The sequence below is a fragment of the Enoplosus armatus genome, chromosome 22 (assembly GCF_043641665.1).
Source record: "Enoplosus armatus isolate fEnoArm2 chromosome 22, fEnoArm2.hap1, whole genome shotgun sequence".
Taxonomy (NCBI): Eukaryota; Metazoa; Chordata; class Actinopteri; order Centrarchiformes; family Enoplosidae; genus Enoplosus; species Enoplosus armatus.
The window spans coordinates 5,419,668-5,443,580 of NC_092201.1; the positions used below are offsets into that span (position 1 = coordinate 5,419,668).

The 23,913-nt window shown below is 44.1% G+C and overlaps 1 protein-coding gene across 1 annotated transcript; it reads left to right on the forward strand.

The window, feature by feature from the left end:
- Positions 1 to 268: 268 nt before the first annotated feature.
- On the forward strand, positions 269 to 19,433 carry kmt2e (lysine (K)-specific methyltransferase 2E). Its single transcript, XM_070929020.1, is given in 26 exon segments — positions 269 to 339; positions 4,874 to 4,988; positions 5,681 to 5,910; positions 6,051 to 6,190; positions 6,726 to 6,907; positions 6,998 to 7,036; positions 7,129 to 7,329; positions 7,476 to 7,606; positions 7,811 to 7,928; positions 8,073 to 8,182; positions 8,302 to 8,554; positions 9,634 to 9,732; positions 11,705 to 11,776; positions 12,431 to 12,616; positions 12,951 to 13,277; positions 13,406 to 13,705; positions 13,971 to 14,121; positions 14,342 to 14,568; positions 14,661 to 14,717; positions 15,035 to 15,580; positions 16,235 to 16,500; positions 16,760 to 16,839; positions 16,981 to 17,060; positions 17,152 to 17,890; positions 17,893 to 18,222; positions 18,225 to 19,433. Coding segments are annotated over 26 exon segments (5,091 nt in total). The 3' UTR covers positions 18,266 to 19,433.
- Positions 19,434 to 23,913: the final 4,480 nt, after the last annotated feature.

Below are 23,913 nucleotides of genomic sequence, written 5' to 3' on the forward strand. Positions count from 1 at the left end.
CTTGGTATGAGAGAAATTACACATTGTTGAAGTGATCATCAATTTATGCCAGCAATGATGCTTCTGCACAATACTAACTGATTTTCTTTGTTCCCTTTCTCTTTTGTCTGTTTTTATCTACTTTTTCCCCAATCCTCTCCTACTACATGTTCAGGCCTTGTGGATGCACTTAGATGTCTGCAATGACTGCTGTGGCTGGCATGCCTCAGTGTTTTGGACTCCCATTCTCTGGACTCAGTAGGACAAGAACTGATCAGCAGAGAACGTCATGAGCATAGTCATCCCAGTAGGGGTGGACACAGCAGACACCTCATACCTGGACATGGCTGCGGGCTCAGAGTGAGTAACACAGACAATCACACCAAGCCTTTGCTGTTCACATCTTGTTGTGCCCCCTCACTTCCTCATTCCATTCATTTTTCTATACCATCTTTGGCCTTCGTCCTTGCCTAAAGTTCATTCTCAGTTTCACTCTTTCTTTTTTTTCATCTCTCCTCACCTTTCACCTTCTCCCTGGCAATGTCCTCATCTCTTACCCCTCATTGGTGTTATTCACATGCATTTGACACGCTTATTTTATTTCCCCATGCCCCCCTCTCATCTGTATATGCCCCAACATGCCCTATATAATGGCTAAAGCAGCTCTGTCATCTTTTTCTCAACTCTATGGCTCGATTCTCTCTTTCCCGTAGATCTCTTCTCCCACGTTTATAAATTTACTGTTAATGGGAAGGGGACTTGCAGTCCATGGAAGCAGGGCCCCTCTAGTGTCAGCTCTAATGGACAGTTCAGTCTTGCCATTGATTATATTTGCACTCAACTATTGCTCATCACATAGACATTCTCAGTGTTCAGCTATTAACTACACCTGCCCATGTGAAACTGGCAGTAAGCCTAGAATGTAGATGTGTGTGTGCCGTCTGTGTTTATAACTCTATCTGTGTGAAGCGTACAGACGTACACAACATAATTTTCCTTGATCCTGTTCTAATGCTGTAGCTTGACGTTCGCACATGTGTACACTGCATTGAGTCAGTAAAGCAGAAATGGTGCATGGCGCCATGGCAACCAGCCTCCTATTGCCCCTCCTCTCTGTTTCCTATAGTCTTGTCAAGGACATTGCCGTGGCTTTTTCTGGTCAAATAAATGAAGCAAGAGGTTCTCGTATGACTAAAGAATAACACACGTCATCAACTTATGGAGGGGCTCCTGTCTCTTTAACAGAGAAAGAGCCCTCCCCTTCCCATCAGAGCTGTTGCCGTGACAGCTTGTGTTGCCATGGTATCTGCCCCTCGATCCCCTCCCTCCCCTCTGCACTGCGCAGGGCCTGTTGCCATGGTCACTGGCCTGAGTGACAGGTGGCCCTCACATAGACATGGCGTCTTAAACAGTCCCACCGCGTCCCCCTACTGCCCCCCCCTCTCCACCGAGCTCTGCTGCCACCAGGGGTACGAGTAAGCCACTTGCCTTGACTCCCTCACTCAGTCTTTGTCCATCCATGCTCTGCGTCTGATCGCCTGCTACAGATTTATTCAAAAGCAGATAACAAGCTTGAAAGGGGCTTCCACCTGCTGCGCAGGTCCCATCCAGACCAGAGGGACAGAGCATAGCTGGACACACACACACACACACACACACACACACACACACACACACACACACACACACACACACACACACACACACACACAGAGCTCTTTGGGGTATTGTGAGTGTGCCAGCCGAGACTGGGATAGCAGGCCTGGCTACTCACCATTAAAACAGCGTCACGTCCTTTCCACATCCCCCTGAAGTCTGCAGCAGCGTGACCAGCTGTTGGCTAATGCAGTGTGTGTGTCCACAGTGACACACAGAGCCCAGCGTGCGCGCACACGCTGACAGCATACGTAGTGTTGCCATGGCAGCAAGTGGGAGCTCTTTAAGAGTGAAGGCGTTGCCTCTGGCTGTTCAGTGCTGCTCTTTTTCTCTCCTGCTGTTGATCTCTCCATTCTCCACGCTTGTCCACTCTGCCTCTTCACCCTCTCTCAGCAGGTGTTTGCATTCTAAATGACACCCGTTCCTTGTTAAATACTCTTTTATATTCATGAGCTATAAATAGTATGTATGTAGCTGCCACCTTAATTTAAACTTAAAAAACAAAAAAGATTTTTTTCTTAATTTCATTCCGCTGTCTTTCTCACACTCCTCATCTTTTTATGTGCATGACGCAGGCCAGAGATGTTTGTGTTGGAATCTGATCATGGCTGACTGTATGTCTGCAACCCTCCCACTTATGTGAGCTCCAACTCTCTAGTCCCTCCTTTCCACTGCCCAGGAGTGGAGACATGAATGATACAAACCCTCCAGCTATGCTCACATGCATTCAAACGCGCTTACTTCCTTCCCACTGAACAGGCTGGCTCACTTGTTTGCCTTCTGTCTTTGACTATCACTGCCTCTGTGTTGTGTGTCATTTCTGTCTCTAGTAGGTCAAACTGAAAGAGTGCAAAAGTCCACTTGTGATTTAATTCTATTGAACCTATAAAAAAATTGTGTGTATGTCATAGTGTATCCCTGTATTATAAAGTGTAGACTTTGATCTGGTTAATCATTAATGGGACAAAGTTAGTGAGCCTACTTCTACTCTCTCAAATATGACTCGAAATTCTCTCTCTATCTTTTAAGTCAGGCTCTTTCTGCATACTTAAATGTTTTGACCAATTCTTTCGTGTGGCAGTTAATCTGTTATGCACACATGCACAAAAACGCACACACCTTACCCTGGGTCCGCCTCCAGACCTCATGCACTTACGTTTTCACTTTGACAGTGAATAATTGAGCGGCAACACACACAGGAAGTGTTGCACATTGCTCTTACGGCATGCAACAAGAGCAATAGGGCTGAGAAGGGCTCACGCAGGTACCGTAACACCACTTTACCTTGGGACTCACTTCGAAAGGGGGTGAATTTAGGAGGGAAAATGAGGGACAAAAAGAAAAATGTGTTTATTTTATTTAGAATTTCATGTGTATCATTAATACGTACTCCAGCTACATAATTGTTATGTCTCAAAATGGGGCTGGTTCTTTTCACTGTACTTGTTTTCTGAATTAGGGCTTCAAAGTATGTTGGTTATGGAGTCATAATGTAAGAAAAGCTGAACAGTTTCACATAGGCAGAAATGCTGCATGGCCTGTTTAGAGTCCCTATAGTCTTTTAGTCTTTTGTACCCCTCTTACTCGGTATGCCTGAGAGGCTGTACAGTATGCTTAGTGAGCTTTTCTTTATTGTTTTTACCTTGTTCACGGAAACTTATTGTCAGTGGCCCTCATGGAGTTAGTTGGTGTTGGTATACTTTTAGTGTTAGTGTAGACATAGAAAGAGCTGAGAATGAAACAAGCTCATTAGCTGACACTTCTCCTGACACACTCCCTGATGGTTTTTGTACGCCTCTGACCTTGGAGAGACAGGTCTCTTTTAAAAAGAGGAGGATCAAGTGATGTTTATCAAGTTTATGTGATCAAGTTTCACATAAACCATTAACACGTGGATATGACTATCGCATGAATAGCCACCGCACATTACCTTAAACTTTCATTTAGCTTCAAATGCATCTTGTCTTGTAGCGCTCAGTCTCTCCTCGTATTTCCCTCTTCATACCTGACTATCTTGTCTCATGCCATGCGTTTTACCAGTTCCCCTTCCCTCTTCCTCTAGAGCCACCCTCTCTGCAACTGAAGAATAGATTAATCATGTCATAATATGGGTGGGTTGGTCTCAAACGGCCAAACAGGCTCTCTCCTTAACTGCATTGTGATCCTGGGGAAAGTGGATCTACTGGTTTGGCATGAGCTTGAGCTTTGTGTGAGTGAGAGACAGTAGGTTTCTAATGGTTGTCTACCTCGTAGATGTCAGAGGTGCAATTGTCATTTATTTTATTAATTTTATTTATTTGTATCGCTCTCAGGCTTGAGTTTTCCGGCCACAGTGACATGACAGTATTCAGTATTCAGATTTACTTAAGTGAAAGTACCAATATATTCATGTAAAAATACTCTGCATTCAAAATCCTACATAAGTAAAAGTAAAGTGTGCTTAAAGTATCAAAGCAAAAGTACTTGTTCTGCAGGACAATGGTCCATGAGATAGATTATTATGTATGACATTATTAGATTGTGAATACTGATGCATGTATGTGTAATTAGAATTTTACTGTTGTAGCTGGTTGAGGTTTCGCTAGTTTTAACTACTTTATATACAGTTATTTACTTTAGTCCAGTGACTCCCAACTGGGAGTCAGTGTCCCTCCAACGGCTCACAAGATAAATCTGAGGGTTGTGAGATGATTAGGGTAGGAAAGTTTGGCTACACAAAATTGTAATTCATTTTTTCTGTTTCCTAATCTTTGTTTTATTGTGGAATAACAGATCATTTGACCTCTTTGGGCTATTTAACTGAAACAGTCTGAGAAGTTAAGAGGGGAAATCACTACTAACTCATACATATCTAAAATCTTGAAAAGTAACTGTAGCTGTTGCGGAGGGTGATGATTTAAAAAGTACAATATTTACCCCTGAAATGGAGTGCAGCAGAAGGATAAAGTAGCATAAAATGGAAAAAGTAAAGCACAAGTACCTCCAAAATTGTACTTCAGTGAAGTACTTGTGTAAAAGTTCTCAGTTACTTTCCACCACTGTGTGTGTAGTGGCCTTCTACTGCCCCTGGCCCCCCTGTTACTGCATCCATGTCAGCAGCAGTAGCTACTGTGCTAACCGTACTGACGCACTCACACACTTCCTCACACTGTTTGAAGGAAACAATTACTCTGTGTAACCTTGTTATCTAAGGTTTTCAGTGCACTAATGTATGTTCTTTGTTTGTGCTGCTGCCCAGCAGACCAGAATCGGTGGAGGCCAGCCCTGTGGTGGTGGAAAAGTCCAGCTACCCACACCAGATCTACAGCAGCAGTTCTCACCATTCCCACAGTTACATTGGCCTGCCTTACGCTGTGAGTACACACACCCTGCTTTCCCTCACCCTGTTACAAATAACCTACATACCTTGAGCCCTCCCTCTCTGTTAATCATTGATTATCTCCCATTTAAGCCAAAATAGAACATTGACCTGTAATGGACTGGATTCCTCTATCTTTGTGTGATATCGGAAATTAGAGTTGCAACGATGAGTTGACTAGTTGAATGGCAGGAAATTAATCACCAACTATTTTAAATGATTAATCTTTTGGGTCATTGTTTAAGCAAACATGCCAAACATTTGATGGTCCCAGCTTCTCAAATGTGAGATCTTTCTTGTTTTACAGGATACTAAATTTAATATTTTTGTTTTTTGGGACTGATGTTTGGCCAAAACAAGCCATTTGATGACATGAAGTTGAGCTTTACTAGTAAATTTTTATGGGTATTTCTTTGTTTTCTGATGTTGTAATGACCAAACGATTAATTGATTAATCAAAAAACAATTGGCAGAATCATTGATAATGAAAAAGGAAATTGTTGTCCTTTTTATAAGCTGGCCAGCTAGTCCATATGTAGTCTATATGACTTTGAACACCTTCAGGTTTTAAGTTTTATTCAGGTGGTCTAGATGGGTACATGCTACACATTTTGGTGATTTTGTTTTGTGAAATATTACTATACCTACACCACATGACCCCTATCATTCATATCTTCCTTCCATCAGGACCATAACTATGGGGCGCGGCCCCCACCTACACCACCAGCCTCCCCTCCCCCCTCCATGTTGATTCGACAAGGAGAGGGGGGGTTGTTTGTTCCAGGGGGCCAGGACGAAGCATCCAGGGGCACCACGCTCAGCACCTCAGAGGATGGCAGCTACGGGGCTGACATCACCCGCTGCATCTGTGGCTTCACCCATGATGACGGCTACATGATCTGTTGTGACAAGTGCAGGTAAGAGCAAGTTGACTCTTCATTGTTTACCAGATCTTTTTTATAATTAGTTGATGAATCAGACCTCTGTTCTTCCAGAGGCCCAACTTCAGTAATTTTAAAAGTTAATTAATAATATTTTGCCATGACTTTTTTTTTAGTGCCTGGCAGCATATAGACTGCATGGGCATTGACAGGCAGAACATTCCTGAGACCTACCTGTGTGAACGCTGCCAACCACGACACCTGGATAGAGAGAGGGCCATCCTGCTGCAGACCAGGAAACGAGAATGTTTGTCCGGTAAGCAAGACCACACAGATGGATATACAGGCCCTAGTCCTCATAAAGACTGCTTTAGGGCCTTAATGTTGTAGTTTACCGTTGTAAATCTCAACAAAGTTACAGTATATTTACACACAGAGTAGGTTTTTATTTTGGGAGCTGTATTCCCCAGTGCAACTTATGAGGTGTTAAGTTTTCTATGATAGCCCATAGATCTTTCAATTCTGCTTTTACTGGCTTCCTTGCTGCAGTAAATGCCCAGCTTGTTAGTGAACAGAGGAGGTTGTAGGCTTTGTCAGGGTATAGCCTCCTCCCCCTGCAGGCCAGGGAAAAATCACTCACCCTTAGCCTGAGACACACTGACACCTGCTGGACATGAAGCAAACTAATTTCCTAATCTGTGCTGTAACATGCTTTATCTTGCATCTTGTACCGTGGCTCTCTTTTTTTTTTTTTTTTTTTTTTTTTTTTTTGCCTGCAGCAGTTTTAGCTTTTTTTTAGCTTTGTTCAGTACTCCCTCCTAATAATAACATGTATTTGTTTGCTTATTCAGATGGGGACACCAGTGCCACAGAGAGTGGAGATGAGGTGCCGCTAGAGCTCTACTCCACCTTCCAACACACGCCTACCACCATCACCCTGACCACAGGGCGCCTTGGCAATAAGCAGGTGGATAAAAAACGCAAAAAGAGTGGTGATAAAGAGCCTCCAGCATCCTCTGCCCGAGCTAAGAAGGTCAGGTTTGAATGATAACTTTATATCGAAACCAGTCAAAGCACATTATGTATTGTATGCTTGAACTCAATTTCTTTACTTCTCTGGCAGGCCTTCCGAGAGGGGTCCAGAAAGTCCTCCAGAGTAAAGGTAAACTCGCAGAAGCAACACACAGTCACTGTGTACAGAGTCCTGTCTGCTGTCCAAAACTGACAAAAACAACTGTGCTTTTATTTTCTCAGGGTGCAGCTCCAGAGCAGGAGCCAACAGAGCACCTGTCTCTGTGGGAGAACAAGATCAAGACGTGGATGGAGCGTTATGAGGAGGCCAGCAGCAATCAGTACAGTGAGGACGTCCAGGTCCTCTTGCGTGTTAAGGAGCAAGGCGACGGCAAGAGCCTGGCATACAACACGCACCCTGCCTCTTTCAAACCTCCTGTGGAGGTATAAACATGTCCACACTCACCCACCCTGAAACTCTCCTGTGAACAGGACATGCATACACACACTGACTTATAACTTCTTTATTGTATTTTAATGTGCAGGCCGTCCAGTATCTGTGCTCATGTCTGGCTGTCTCTTCTCTTCAGAGTCAAGTTCAGAAGAACAAGAAGATCCTCAAGGCGGTGCGAGACTTGGCCCCAGACTCCCTCATCATTGAGTACAGGGGAAAGTTCATGCTTCGACAGCAGTTTGAGGCCAATGGATACTTCTTCAAGAGGTCAGGATGCTAGTCACTCATCAAAAGGATTTCTCCTTGGATTTGTTTCTTAGGAATGTAAATTGAATAGTGCCGGGGAAAAAAAAATGTATGCAGGTCAAACAAATTAACCAGTATTAAGGGCTCTGCGAACTTTGGGTGGACAGCTGTGCCATTTAGTTCATTACATTGTGGTGCATTGACCTCACTTGTTTCTCTTTTTAGGCCATACCCATTTGTGTTATTTTATTCTAAATTCGATGGACTGGAGATGTGTGTGGATGCTCGCAGCTTTGGCAACGAAGCACGCTTCATCCGTCGCTCTTGCACCCCAAATTCTGAAGTAAGTAAACATCCCACAAAACTGAAGGAATACATGAATCATGGCTATTTTAATTAAAACCCTTTTATGCATAGTTAAAATGTTACATTTCTCCCTATTCATGAACCGTTAGTCTTCTCTAATGTTTCGTTTAACCTCCCTCAGGTGCGGCACGTCATTGAGGATGGCATGCTGCATTTATACATCTACTCATTGAGGCCTATCACTAAGGGCACAGAGATCACCATTGGTTTTGATTTTGACTATGGCAGCTGGTAAGTTATACAGAGTTAACTCAGGAAGTAACATGCAGAACCAGATTAGCAAGGCAAGATCCTTTTGCCTTCTAACTTCATATTTTGCATTCTCTTCCTCCTTGTGTTTCTTTCTCTAGTAAATACAAGGTGGACTGTGCCTGTGTGAAGGGGAACCAGGAGTGCCCGGTGCTCAAGCACAACCTAGAGCCCACAGAGAACCTGGGCTCTGGAGGCCGGCGTCGAGGGAGTCGCAAGGACAAGGAGACGGTCCGGGACGACCAGGGCCAGAACCAGAACATGGGTTTGGACGGCGAGGGGAAGAGCAAGAGCGTAGCCGACGGCAAACAGAGGAAACTCTCTCCTCTCCGCCTCTCCATCTCAAACAACCAGGCAAGATGACACTTTCATGAACATCACGCTAAATCTCACCCTTCTTCAACACTTTACTGCTCATGTGTTACATGTTTGGTCTACTATAGCATATTTTATTTTAATATACATTTACCCTTGTGATCCATGCATGCAATTTTGTTTGACCTTTGTGAAATGTTCTGTGCATGTGTTTTCCATTGTTAGTCACTCTTTGTTACTATACATCCTCCGTTAGTTCCCTATTTTTCCCATCATCCCTTTATGCATTCACCTTTGCTCCCCAAACTAATAATTTTGACAACAAACTCTACCGTCATTGCACACTTTTGTGCCACCTGTGTGGCAGAGATGTGTTGCAGCATAGTACTCTTCAGTGCAGGCTTATATGTTTAACACAATTAGAGCATGGCTTTTCTCAGCAACCGAATTTCTTTGTCTCCTCTGTTGTTTATTCCAGAAAAGGAAAATTTAAGCTTGCCATGACAAAACCAAATTGTTATAAATTGGGTTCATTCAGGAGTTTGAAATCCGAGAAATGGTGTCGAGGTGTATTTGCAAATCATTTAGAAATCAGTCCCAGTGTATCACATAACTTAAGTTGTATGAGGTGAGGCTGTGGTTTAGACATCCAGAAATGTAAAAGAGTTGTGTCACAGTTGTAAGGTAGAAAGATGAGATGAGTTCCAACAAAGGAGATAAAACGTCTAAAAGTCATCACTGTTACAACCATATGCTCATACTGAAGACAAGGCGCAGTATGTCAGCTGTTAAACAGTTCATTCTGTAAGAGGGTGCTTTACATCTTGGAGAGTGTTCAGAGTGGAACAGTTACTACAAGGTGCAGATTCATTAACCATCATTTATGAACAACAGGGCACCAAGAGAGACGTTCTGAGCAGGTGTGTTTTGTGCACAGACTGACCACTTAAAGCAAGCAGAGCTACTTCCCTCGTATGTTTCAGATTACCCCCCCGCCCCCTCCTCTCTTCCCCCACCTCCCTTCTCCTCCACTCTTACCTGTCTCCCTCTAGTCTGTAGCCAGACTCACTGATCAGCCATGATAAAGCGCCATACCCCGCTCTCCCCTCCTCTTACAGGATCCTGAGTTATATGAGGATCTAGAAGACAAAACCTCCGTTAGCAATGAAGTAGAGATGGAGTCAGAGGAGCAGATTGCAGAGAGGAGGAGGAAGATGGTAAGTGTGCCAAGCTAGGGGCTACAGCTTTTCTTTTTTTTTTTTTTGCCATGCAGCCACCCAGCAGAAAGACTGAAAATAAACTGTCCCCTGTTGCTCTGGGTGTGGACTTAACTATTCTGCTAAGGGGGCTGTGGCTTGGATAGGAGCAGCTGTCCTCTACCTCCCTTCAATAAACTACCCTCCTCTTCATCACTCATCTACTGCTAATGCCCCCACCACTGTCAGTGCTCCTGTTGCTGTTTTGTTCAGTCCTATTTTTTTTTCTTCTCCCTCCTTCGGCTTTGACTGCCCTCTTCTTCACAGTGCTGAGGCTTTGTGCTTGTCTGTAATTACGCAGTTGCATTTATTTCCCTCATTTGTTGTGTTGTTTTTTGTTTCCAGCATATGAGATAATTAATAGGCCTAGAGTGCCACATGCCCAATTACAACATCATCTCCTTTCAGTGGGAACAAACCAGTATATTGTGTCGTCATGCAAGCTGAAACTGTCCCCCAGTGTGCATTATAGTTTGAGTATAGCTCTCCTCTCACCTTCATTGCAGCTAGGAGTCTGAAATGGCCAATTACTGGTTCAACCACTCTTTTCCCCTGCCAAACAGCCTTATGTCCCTGAGAGATGGGATCAAATACACATACACACGGGCGAACATTGTACACTACACACACACACATACGCACTCTGGAAATTACCCTGCAGTCAGCTTCATTTCACACGGTGGACCCAAGGTGCAAAGTGCTGACTCATCTTTGGCCAACATACAGTTCTGCTAATCGGCCAGAGAGGGATAGATAGTTGATGAGAGGGAGGGGTGGGAGGCAGAGTGGGAGAGAGGAGGTGCTGCAGAGGGTAGAGCCTTGTTGCCAGGGCTATATTGACTTTGGGTGATCCAATAGGCTGCTTTCTATGGAATGTGGCCCAGGAGAGAGCTCTGCTGCTGGAGCAAAAGACATGTGCATTCACAAACTGACGATCACAAGCATAGTCGATGCATGTGGGTGTTGTAAATCCATGCCACGACAATTTGCGGGGGAGATAACATTGGTGTGTGTTGCCATGATATCTTGCCTACAAGAGCCCCTGTTGTTTGAAAACCTGCGTAATGTCCCCTAACTGAGTGTTTGCCTGTGTAGACACATTTTTGGCTTACTTGTGCCCTTTTGTGCGCGGTAGTGCTTGAGGTCTGTGTTTTACCTGACTGGGAGACAAATTTCCCTTTTAGGGACAATACAGTTAAGTTTTTAGGTCCATTCATTAGCTATTATGGCATTATATTTGTCCTTGAGGGTCGCGGGGGGCTGGAACCAAACCTAGCTGACGTTGGGTGAGAGGTGGGGTACACCCTGGACAGCTGATACCTAGAGACAGTCAACCATTCACGACCACATGTACACCTACAGGCAATTCGTCAATTGATTGAGGAAAGAGTTTTTCTGAGTCCCATTTGCACGTGTTTCTTTTTGTTTGTCAATTTTTTTCCCTAAACTTTATTCAAAAACGGTACTTACGAAATGTTGCACCAGCCAGTGTATTCTGCGTCATTTCATGTCGTCTTCTGTCGAATTTGGTCTTAAATTATTATTATTATTATTATTATAGGACCAACGATTTGACCATATTTCCTTCATGATTGAAAGAGGCCTTAACAAGCTTTTATGTGATTATAAACTCAGAGAGGTTCTTATAAAGATGAAAGTGGTGTAGATATCATTAGGAATAAGTTACCTCAGTATTTTGCAGTTCTGTGGCTTCATTAGTGCATTCCTGAAGAAGCCTCATAGTTACCAGTATTCGATATAGTAGGATATTACAAACTCCAACCTGCAACACCTACAGTATATGACACAGGCCTATTTTATACTACCAAAAGATCAGAGAGTCATTAGTGAAGCTCTGTCCAGTGTTTGTGAAGCCTTGTTTAGGGGGGACATGTCTCTTCTAAACTAGGCTGTCTCTTTATTGAATATTCAGGCCAACCCAGCGGAGCAGTCCCATCTCCCTGTCGGGGCGGCTTCCAGCTGGAAGGGACTGAAACACAAGGAGGTAAATTTGACCCATACATAGCCAACCCTACTCCACCCATCTACCAGCCCCCCCACCCCCAAATCTCCCAGAGGTGACTGACTTACAAGCGTACTAACTGTCCCGTCTTTACAGACACCTGTCTTCAGCCTGACCTACACAGCAATATGTCTGTTGTTTCAGTATGTTTCGTGGTATGAATATCTTTTCAAATGGGTGTTCTGACTGAAGGTGGAGCTCTTTGGGTTTTTTTGGTGGAGGTAGAGCTGGGGAAATTTGTGGCACAAACATGCGTACAGGAACACATTAGACATGCTATTACAACCTCCTGGTTTGTCAGGGTTTAATTGTAAAGTCTGTTACGGTAGAAAAGCGTTAAATAAATGCAGCCCACTTATCATTTACATCCTCACAACATTTTCCCTGTTGCTCTTGTCTGATCTTCTCTCCTTTTTGTTTTGTCTTATTGTGAAAGCGAGGGGTCACTTTTACACCTTTCTGTCCACTTGGCACTCTGCACTTAGCTAGATCGGCTTGCGCTGTGTAGCACACATTAACCCGTTGTTACGCTACCTCTGGGGCTCTGTGGGAGAGTAATACCCCATGCATTAATGCTTCTGCTCCCTCTACCTCTCAATCACCCCTCCTCCGAACCCCACTTCCATGTCTCTGCAGACCCGAGAGGAGAGAAAGATGGAGGCCATCCTGCAAGCCTTTGCCCGAATGGAGAAGAGAGAGAAGCGCAGGGAGCAGGCCTTAGAAAGAATTGGTAGCGTCAAGTCAGAGGTTGGGGGCCGCAGTGACATCAAGGAAGAGCCTCCTGCCACACCAGAGACGGCAGACTCTCCAGTTCTCATGCAGGTGAGAGCATGGAGACACAAAAACCCTCTTGCTTTGGCTTTGGCAATAGACTGCAGAAGTCTGGTCCCTTTTTCAAGATGTTTTATATTCTACCAGCCTCCAAAAAACCTTATAAACCATATAATCTTTATTCTATTAGATTTTCTAGGGGAAAGAACACTGCATATGAGCGATAACTGGCCAGATCAACAAAAAACACTGATCAGATTTTGAAGAAATTGATGTATGTCACTGTTATGTACCAGTATTATATATCGGGGACAAAATGTGTGACCAGTAGCCACAGAGGAACACGATTTTAATACATTTAAATACTCTGCTATCTTTCTTATAGCCACTTCTGGAGGTGAAAGAGGAGCCAGGATTAAAGCCGGCCAAGGTCAAAGGCTCGAGGAACAGGAAAAGTTTCTCGAGGAACCGCACGCACATTGGCCAACAGCGCAGGCGAGCTCGCACCATCAGCTCCTGTTCTGATTTGCCCCCTGGCTCTCCAATTGAGTCTGTGGAGCCTCTGCCCAACGAAGCCCCTGAAGGAGAGACGCCCACTGTACCAGAGCCGGAGGCCATCTCTATCCAAGCACCAGACACCAGCCCTCCGCACAGCAGCTCACCTGCACCTGACAGAATCCGCACCGGGAGCAAGAACTTCAAAACTAAAAAGGTAAGGCCATAGTACTATTTTTGCACAGGCAACAGCCATTACTGAGCAGTTGTGTGACACATTTAATATATTGGAAATATACACATTGTCAAATAATTTATTTCATCTTATCAAACTCTTTTCAATAGCACTTTGTGAGTGAGTGGGTGGGAGAGAAGCAGCAGGACCGTGGTGCAGTACGAACCCCAGAACCGGCCCCAGAGAGGCCGCTGAGAATAAGCAGTGACCCCGAAGTACTCGCCACACAGCTAAACGCCCTACCTGGCATGGCCTGCTCCCCGCAGGTCTACAGCACCCCCAAACACTACGTCCGTTTCTCGTCCCCATTCCTGGCGAACCGCAGCCCCACCACTCCTGGAGTCCCCACAGGGAGACGGCGTTCCAGAGAACTGCCAGAAACGCCACCAACCACTGGCTCCTGCAAGAAGGTACAGAGTCCTCCTTTTAGAAATATTCCCATTTGGCTTTGATCCTCAAGGAAAAAACATCCAGCCAGTTTTGGAAAGTTGTATGGATCTGTCCTTTCCATCACTAGCTTTGTCTCTATGACTGCAGCAAAAGTTTTCCAGTCTGTTAAACTCATTTCATCCTTAGTTTCTTGCAATGATGAAGTAAATTTCACTTGTAACGAGAGTGACAAGGCTATCAGCTGCTTCCATTGTAGAGTTTCTGAACCTCTACTCTTTCTTACAGCGATGGTTGAAGCAGGCTCTTGAGGAGGAGGGCTCCACCAGCCCAGCCAGACGACCGAGCCTCCTCATGCCCAGTGAGGGTCCTCTCAGCCCCTCCATTAATGGAGACTCTGACAGCCCTCTACTATACAATGGCACCTGCTCACTACCAGGTAGGTCTTTGTGAGAACTGCACAGCCAACGCTCAGACAGGTGCAACATTAATCTGTCTGACTACTCAAATTTCAGGTGGAAAACATATTTTTAACTCAGTGTTCAACATTTAAAACTCTTAATACCTTTTAGGAAGAGCTAATGTTAGTTACTGTGCACAACCTATATTGAACACTGATGAATGTTGAGCTAAAGCACACACCATGTGTCTTCCTACAGAGTTGCCCACACCTTTGAAAAAGCGCCGGTTGAGTCCGTTAGATGCCTGTATGTCCGAGAGCTCGACACCCTATGGCTCCCCTTGTGCCACGCCCACCAGGTCAGACCAATCGGAGGCACCCGCAACCCCCATCTTACTGGCTACCCCGCCACGTCCCCGAACAGAGGAGCCAAGTACAGAGCCCCTGCCCAGCACCCCAACACAGACACTTAGTGCCCCTCAGGAGGTAAGGCCGTGTATATGGAAACCCCATTAAGGTTGCACGTTAGTTTACATGAGAATAATAGCTGGAGTGACTAAGTCTGTTCTTTGTTACAGAGTGAATCTTCAGTTGAAAGCTCCCCAGAGGTCAGCCGGAAACCCAGTGTACAGGAGGTAAGTAAAGGACACAGCAAAAATGTAAATTTTTCCACAATGGTTAGAGTTCAGTGATTGTTTGATTTAAGTCAACAACTTGATTAGTAGGTCCATTTTTTGATTTGCCAGTAGAGGTAATTATTTGTGCTTTATCTCATGATATGTTTACTGATCTAGCCAATGTGTATATCATCAGAAACTTTCAAAAGTAGGATGAATTTAATTATTTTTTGATATGGCTGCTTCTGGTCTTATTGTGGAGATGGTGTACGATTTGTCATGACATTCCTTTATTATGACAGTCCCTTGACATTGATTCCTCCCTCCTTTCCTAGGCCGATCGTCCTCCTTCGTTGGTCTCGTCTCCCTGTGTCAGGGCTCCCAGTTCAGATGGACTCCCGACAGAAGCCAAGGTGTCAGTTCCTGAGAGTCCACAGCCTCCACCTGCTGAGCCTGTGGACTGTGGAGAGGACAGGGCCGACGGTGGGGTTGTAGAAAGCAGTAGTGAGGCTTCCTCATCTGCAGACACATGTGCTTCCTCTTTCCCTGGCTGGATAAAAAGCCCAGACAGAGGCCCGACTGGACCAGCTGGCCTGAACTTCTCTCCAGTCAACTCAAACTTAAGGGACCTCACCCCCTCACACACTCTGGAGCCCCTGGTGGCTCCCTTCAGGCCTGAAGCTGCAGCTGGAGCTGCAGCAGGGTCCACAGCAGGGACGGGGTCATTGGTTGGCACTCAGACCCCCTTCAGTGAAGGCCAGGGGCAGCTCTTTTACCCCTGCTCTGAGGAGGGAGGTTCACTCGGCTTCTCACGCTCTCTGAACGGGGATGGCACTGGCGAGGGAGGAGGGTCAGCACAGAACCCCCCACAGAAGAAAAAGGTGAGTGAGCAGTGCTAATAACATTCAGCTGCCTTTTACCCCTTCATCCTTGGAGCATCTTCATCCTTGGAGCATAGCATAGACACGGAATATAATCGAAGCGTTTGGTCCATAAAATGTCAGCAAAAATGTCACAATTGATTGTTGTCTAAATGAATATTTGACTTACTCAATTTACTTTGTTTGTCCAACCAGCAGTCCAAAACACACAGATATTTAGCTTAATATCATAGATCAGCAAGTCATCACATTTGAGAAGGTCGAATTGGAGAACTTTTGGAGTTTTTGATAGAAAAACACATTTAAATAATTATTGTTACAGTTGCTTATTAATTTTAACCGACAACTTATTGTTGCCCCTCTATTTTTAACTCCAAAAATGGTTTGTGTAGCTGTAAATAGCAGAACAATTAGTATGTTGTATCCATCACTTTTGCAGAACATACATGGGTTTGCTAAACAAGCATGACTTGCTGCCACAAGATAAGAACAAAGTACATTGACAACAGAATGTGTGTGAGGAGAGTATGCAAGATTTAATGATCTCAAGAGAGACTCTGAGATACTGTCAAAATGCTGCCCTCTACTGGTTCAGCATAAGACGTGCTCTTTGTTCATAAATGACGATGTGCTTCTGGTTCTGTATCCTTCCAGGTTTCCCTGCTAGAATACAGGAAACGACAGCGTGAAGCTCGTCGCAGCGGCTCCAAGACCGAGTGCAGCTCTCCTGTTTCCACCGTGCCACCTTTGACTGTGGACATCTTCCCCGTTGCGCTAGAGACCACCAGTGAACCTCCTCTACCCCCTGCACCCGCAACGCTCTGCAACACCAACACCACCGCAGCTAAAGAGCTGCAGGCAACTGAGGAGCCAGAGACGCCTGGAGAGAAAGGAGAGAAGGAAGGAGGAGAGGGACAGTGGTGTGTACTATCAAAACTACTTTTACTTAAGACATTAAGGACTCTTTATTATTATCAAGTTGTCATATATTGTGTTGTCAACACTTCACTTTAAAAAGCCTGTGAGGTCCATTTCTGAATGCAGTATGCATGAATAAATATTCATCTTAGCTTATGTAGTGTATAGTAGTACATCTAATGCATACTGTTCCACTCAATGTGTTCCTACTAGGAATTAGATTGTGATGATGACAGTGTTTTTCTTGATTCTTCTTTTTAGGACATCGTCCACTTCTGTAGAGCAGGCCCGAGAACGCAGCTACCACAGAGCTCTGCTGCTCAGCAAAGACAAAGACACAGGTGAGAACAATGAGTCAACAGTGACTAGACCAAGAAAAAGTCCAGCACATAACCTCCTGTAAAACCTCATTTGTCTTTTTTACACTTTCTTACTATCCTAAGAGATATTTTTACTTTTTCATAATTCATTTCCTCTTTTAGATGGTGAGACAGACGGTGGGGATACACCTGCACTGAGAGATTGCCCATCTCCAAGTCTTCAAAAGACCCCAACCCACACAGTAAGTCAACATTACCCACATGATGGAGATCTGATCTCATCTCTGCTAGTTATCAACATGTGCATGACTTCTGCTCTCTCTTCCCCCTCAGCCCTGCTCTCCTGGTCCTCAGCCTCCCAGTCGGCCAGCGAAGGAGGAAGATGGCGACAGTCAGCCTCGGACGCCAAACCCGACCAGTCAGCCACCGAGCAAGCCTCCAGGACCCAAGCCGACTCCTCTGACCCCTACAAAGCTGCATCCCACCCCGTTACCCTCCTCTCCTGTCCACTACCCTGGACCCTCCCTCCTCCACTCCCCAAAGCCTCAGCCTCAGGGCTCTCCCTACCGCAGCCAGAGGGCGCTGTTCTCTGCTCAGCCTCAAAACCAGCCCCAGCCCCAGGCTCAGACTGGCCCAGCTCCTTTCCCCCAGTATAACACACAAAGTGCTCCACCACCACCTCCCCCTCCTCCGCCAGCACCACCGGCCTCCACAGCATATTTTCCCAGCCAGAGCCCCTCACCTGCTGGACCTTTTCCAGGGTTTAAACCTGCCGTTACACCCCCTTACCCCCCTGGTTCTCAGTCCCTGATGCAGACTCTTCCCCACAGCGTGCACTATCAGAGCTCAGCTGCTCCACCGCCGCCTCCTCCTCCACCCCCACATCCGATGCCCGGCCCCACCCTGCTGCACGTCAACATGCAGCCTCCTCCCATCCAGCAGCACCAGCTCATGCTGACCACCGCCCCTCCTCCGCCTCCTCCCCCACAGGGCCAAACTTCCCAGCAGCAGCAGCAGCCTCCTACTGGCAGCACCCTGCTGTCGCTCACTCCTCCTCCGCCTCCTCCTCCACCTCCCCCTGCCCCCTCGACCAGCACCCAGATGCAGCCCCATCACTTTCAGAACTTAGGGGGTTTTCAGCCGGCATTACTGCACCCTGGTGCCACCGCCAACCCTTCAGTGCCCCCAACCACCTACCCCGCAACCCTTCAGCAGACCGGACTGCCTCCACCTCCCCCTCCTCCTCCCCAACAGACTCAACAAGGCCAGGCCCAGGCCGCTGCCTCCCAGATGCCTTCTGGGACTCGTGGAGCTCCTGCGTCCTCGACCCCCTTCCACAGCTCGGGGTACCTGAGCACAGGGTGGCACTGACGGCCCTCTCTGCTGTCGGCTCCCCCGGCGGCCCCTGAGAACTCATCCTGAGAGGGGCGTGTACCATAAGCTGTAGATATGTTTTCTATGTACCTGAACACACGGCCAGTGGAAAAACAGCTGATTGTGGGATAAAAGGATACTTTTTAAAAAAATAAACAAGGACAGAAAATTTTAGAAAAAAGGACGGTGAAATAATCTTCAAGACAAACTGTATAAAAATGAAGATGGACGATCTCCCCCGGTGCTCATAGCCCTCTCTCTCTGGCCTCCTTTTGTTTTTATATATCCTTCCTGTGATGGAGAGGAAAGCTCTCTGTTCTGTGTCTTGTTTGGACTCCCGTTGTAAGGCCCCGCACTTTGTTTATCAATGGACATTCCAGCCTATACCCCCTCCTCCCCTTCCTCCTCCTCCTCCTCCTCCTTTGTCAGTTATTCCTTTTATTTCCTCTTCTCTCTCATCTGTTGTCGACTCTTCTACACCATTTATTTGTTTTAATCTAGTGGCTCATTATAGCAAAGAGAAAGCTTTTTGTATAGAGAAAAAAAAAAAACACTTATTTTTTTTATTCCTCTGTCTAACAACAAATATCTGTTCACCGCTGCAGATTCAGAAAAGACCCATTTCTGGGAGCCTGCCTCACCGGTCCGGGAGGCTGCACTCGTGTGTGCGTGTGTACGTGTGTGTGTGTGTGTGTGTGTGTGTGTGTGTGTGTGTGCGTGTGCGTGCGTTTGTTATAGGGTGTGAAGGAGTATGGCTGCTTAGAGGAGGACTGTGTGTGTGTGTGAGAGATTTTGTGTAACGAGTGCTTGTAGTCTTCTGAGGTAGGCAGAGTGGTCTTGCCCACAGGTAGGACGTTAGCGGTTTATTTTTGAATATCAATGGTTATTTGTAGAAAGTGTAATTTAATGTATAGGTGGTTACTCCAGCTCTCACCAGGAACAGGTTGTAAATATTCGCTTCTTTTCTTTTCTATGCTTGTACAATTCGCTCCCATCCCATTTTGAAATATGGTTGTACATATGAACGCTCTTCTTGGCAAAGCTGAATGTTTCTGTGACTGTAGCATTATTTTTATTTTATTTTTTTTCCCTCTCTGGACTTTTCAACTTTGTCTTTTTTTTTTATTATTTGTGTGTGTGAGTGTATGTTTGTGTGGAGGGGAGAGACTCACAGACACTGCACTGGTTGGCTATTTTCATGGTTCATTATAATAAATCACTGTAATGACAGTTTTATACAACTTGTCGTGACATGTGTCTCTGGGAAAATTTGTGCTGCCGTCTCCGCTGCCAGCTTCTTCTGACAAATATCCGCTCGGCTTCCTGCCTTCAGGAGAGAAGACGGGAAACATTCAAGGGCAGCAAAAAGCTTCTGCCTGTGAGAAGTGGTTTTCAAGGCTCCTGTTTAGTAACCGCAACTTTGTGGTTTATATCTAAACTACTTAATGTGTTGGACATCCCCAAGAGGCTCATGTAAAACCGTAAATCCATAAAATAATGTGTATAAAAAGCAGGAAAATTCCCTCACACTGCAATCTCATTCCCAATTCTGTTGTTGTTGCTCACAGACATGACAACATGAGGAAGATGGTCAAAATGTTTTCATGTCCATGTGAATTAAAAGAAGAATTGGGAACAAGATATGTGTGTGTCTTACAGATGAAATTGTAATTATCAGAGTGGAGAGTTGCTTAATTGCTTAACATATAGAGCAATGATGCATCAAAGTAAAGGATCTAAATAAGAAGAGAGAAAAGTGCAGGAGGAAGAATTTTAATAACAGCTGAAATATATATTAGAAATATGTGAAGTACACTGACACTTTACAAAACATGGTCATGGTTGGCGCTTCAAATAACCACATTAGAGCTGAAACAATTAGTCTATTTTAATAATCAAGTCATTTTTAAAAGCAAAAATCTCAACATTATCTGGTTGAAGCTGCATATTTTATATCTTTTTTTTTTATATGTGGTGGGACAAAAGACATTTAAAGATATTACTTCAGGAAATTTTAACCTTTTTCACAATTTGACATTTAAAAACTAATACGGAAAACGATCAGATTAATTGATAATAAAAATAATCATTAGCTAAACCACACTTGTGTATGATGTTAGCGGTGTCTGTCTGTGAGCTAAATGCTAACTTTAGCACACATTTATTCAGCTTAGAATAAATGAGCCTACACTTGAGTCTGAAATGTCCCAAAAAGGCCACCATACAGAGATCTTATTTGGGTGACAACGTGGCCTTTTCCCCAGCACTACCCTCAGTCTGGACTTGACATTTCCTGCCCCACCAGTGGTTAGAGTCTAAAAATAGCAAAGATGTCTTCTAATTTTTGAAGTCAGTCATCAGTTTTGTCTGTTATGTATGTAATGTTATGTAATTACAGCCTCATGGGGCCACTAGAATGACTAGTCTTGTTTAAACAAAATAACACCTTCTGTTAGACGTGCACGGCCCCCTGTAGGCTGTTAGGATTCTTGTGAGCAGATGGCCTCGTGATCCAGGAGCCTGTGAGCACATCAAAACTGATACTTCCACCTTGTCCGGCGTCGGTCAATCCTCTGGGTGCCTGATGATTATGATGCTGCTCCTGCCCTTCACTGTGTTTCATAACCATGTGAGGTCTTTCTCCCGTTTGGCAGCAGTTCTGGCTCCTCTCAGTTGTGAATGAATCAAAGTAATTCATGAAATCTTCTTTCAACAAAACCCTATTATGGGGCGTTTTAATAGAATAGGTATTTCATAAGGTTTATACCACTGAACAGCCAACTACATATTCTTACTATTTTCTAACCAGAAAACTTCTGCTGGAAATAAAAAATATCAAAATAATCACTCAAATATGAAGAATGTTAAAAGTAAATCTCAACTCATAAAAACAAAAGAGGAGAAAGAGTGGAAGAGAAAATTAAAACAGCATCACTTGATCCTTGTTATTCTCTTATACTCTGATACTAACACTGAAACTATTAACTGTTGGGCCTTTAGTCAGTATGTGGACAAAAATACAAACTTTAAACTGAAGCAAGTGCACAAATTCCTTAGTAAATGTGGTGTTTGTCATTTTTTTTATTACGTCTCACACTTTGATTCCTTATGAGAAGTTATTCATCTGGACAGACCCGAACAGAAAAGGCTTCACTGTTTTGTGAGAAACAAAACAGCACCTACACCTCTGGGATCAGGACTGTAACGTGATGATGGAGAGTACAATGAGTCCTCTTGGTTCCTTTGAAGTGATGGTCTGTAATTTAGCTCGGTGAGACACACAGTCAGGACTCCTCGACATGCTAACACCTAAAGTAACAGGGATAATATCACGTCCACAAGGGCACTGTTGCAATAAGATACTCGAAACTTATCCTACTTTGTTTTTGTTTAACGGTGTTCAAGGAATAGTTCAACATTTTGGGAAATACGGCTTGTTAGCTTTCTGACTGAGCAGAGAAGCTAGCGTTAACTCTGTTGGCCGGTTAGCTTTGTTAGCACAAATGGAAAGAGGGAAACAGCCAGCCTGTACGGCTTCAACAAACAAGACAATTAGCAGATAGCACCAGGCTAGCTCTTCCCTTCTGTTTCCAGTCTTTGTGCTAGCTGAAGCTAAGCTAACCAGCTGCTGGCTCAACTGACATCAATCTTTCAGTGGTGGGATGTAACCAGCTAAATACACTAACTCAAGTACTGTACTTAGCTGTTAAGTAGTTGTACTTGAGTCATTTCTACTTTTACTTCACTACATTTCAGAGGGAAATATTGTACTTTTACTTTAATTACTTGATGCTTTTCTCGGAACAACGAAATGTCAAAAATCTTAAAAGTGTTGATCTCTTACGTTCTGTCATAGTTACAATAACAGTTTTATTGTAAGTTAGACTCTTCATGTGTTTTAGCTGTGAGTCGGTGAAGAATGAGAGGAAATAAAAAGATAAAACAGAAGAAGTCAAACACATCAAGCCTCAGTTCACGTCCAGTTTAGCTTTCCTTACATTCTTTTAGTACTCCACAATACTGTCAGATTATAAGATACTGTATGGCACACACTAATAAAGCTTGACATTTCAAAGTGTACATTTCAAAGTCAAGACAAAGTACAGGGACATAATCAACATATAGCTATACACAGATTATACACTTGTTTTCTCCTTTTTAGGATCTGTTTTGCAAAGTTGTCACCAGCAAAACCTCTAATTACTACCTTCTATCACACCAAACATTTAATTATAACAAAACAGTGCTGTTCTCTCTGCTCGTTTATCCGGCGTATAATTGTCTTCAGTCTTTCACTTAGCTGACACCACCGTCCGTTAAATCAAAAGGTCAAACAGTGTCAAAGCCGAACTCCTTTGCAGGGAGTTTGTTGACTTGATAAGAAAGAAGATGTGACAGCTTTGACCTCAAGTCTGTTAAGTCCTCATTTGTGTCGGTCAAAGTCTGGATAATTTGTTTTGATTTAATTCGATTTGAGCGGCCGTCGCTCAGTGGTGTTTGTCCGACGAGTGTCCTGGAGCTGAATTACCACATGAAGAACCTTTTTTGATATTTTTTTTTTTTTTGTGCACTGCAGCACCCTTCCTCACATCCACACGCAGAACATTTCAGTTTGAACAGCTGGGGTATAGGTTATGCAGTGACATACCAACACAGGTAAACTGAAAAAAAGTCTTTTTGTGAATTCCTCCTGCAAAAACAAGCAGTTTGAGATGAATGAGAAGGCTATTTTACAGAGGGAGCTTCCGGAGAGGTCCTGGTCTCCGGTTGTGTGGCCTCTTTCAGACCTCCTCTTCTTCTTCTTTGATCTGTTCTTTCCCCACACATCAGCTCTGCATCCCAGCCACAGGTTGGACCAGGAGAAGGAAGCTGGATCCTGAAGTAACATCACGTCTAGGCAGCAAGACCTGCAGGCAAGAAGAAAAATAATGTAGAATCTGCAGGAATTCATGTAGCCTACAATAGTGTTTTTCCCTCTGGTTTGCACCACAGCTAATTGATCAAGCTAATAAATAGCCTCAAACTTATTAACGTATTAACTTTGTACAGTTTTCTGTGTTTTTAATTTAAACATTTCTCTAGAAATTTAGGAGTAAGAGCCCCATGGTGCACTCACTCCCACATTATCCAATTATTGTACAAATTAACATATATGCTTTTAAAAAAATAAACACTTTTAAACACTGATTATTCCCCTAAAATTAAATGCAAAAGCATCTCTATTGGCGTCTAATCAGTGGATTCAAATGACTGAATTCAGTATCAGCTAAATTAACTGAATTAAACAGTATAAATTCAGAAGGCACTTGCAGATATAGAACAAACACATTTTGATATGCTAAATCTACCACCATTTAAGGTGATTATAATTACTGGAGTTATCATTATTGCTATTTAGTTTGAATATTTTACTCTGATTTATGTAAAATAGGTTAAAAAAAATATTACGTGATTATGTTTTATCTGATTATGAATATCATTATTGTGATTACAACAGTTTTCTGATAATTGTATTGATTATTAGGAGCATGAGGTTGCAGTAAATACACTGCATCAAGCTCTGGTGGGTCAGTCATTACAAACACATGTCACTGAACTTTATTTTAAACTCTAGTGAAGATCCAAAACTTGTGATAAGGCAAGGCTTGTGATATAGTCTCCCTTCAAAGGCCCTGAAAACCTGTTTTCTCTATCATCACACATGTTTTTGAGTGTTAAACT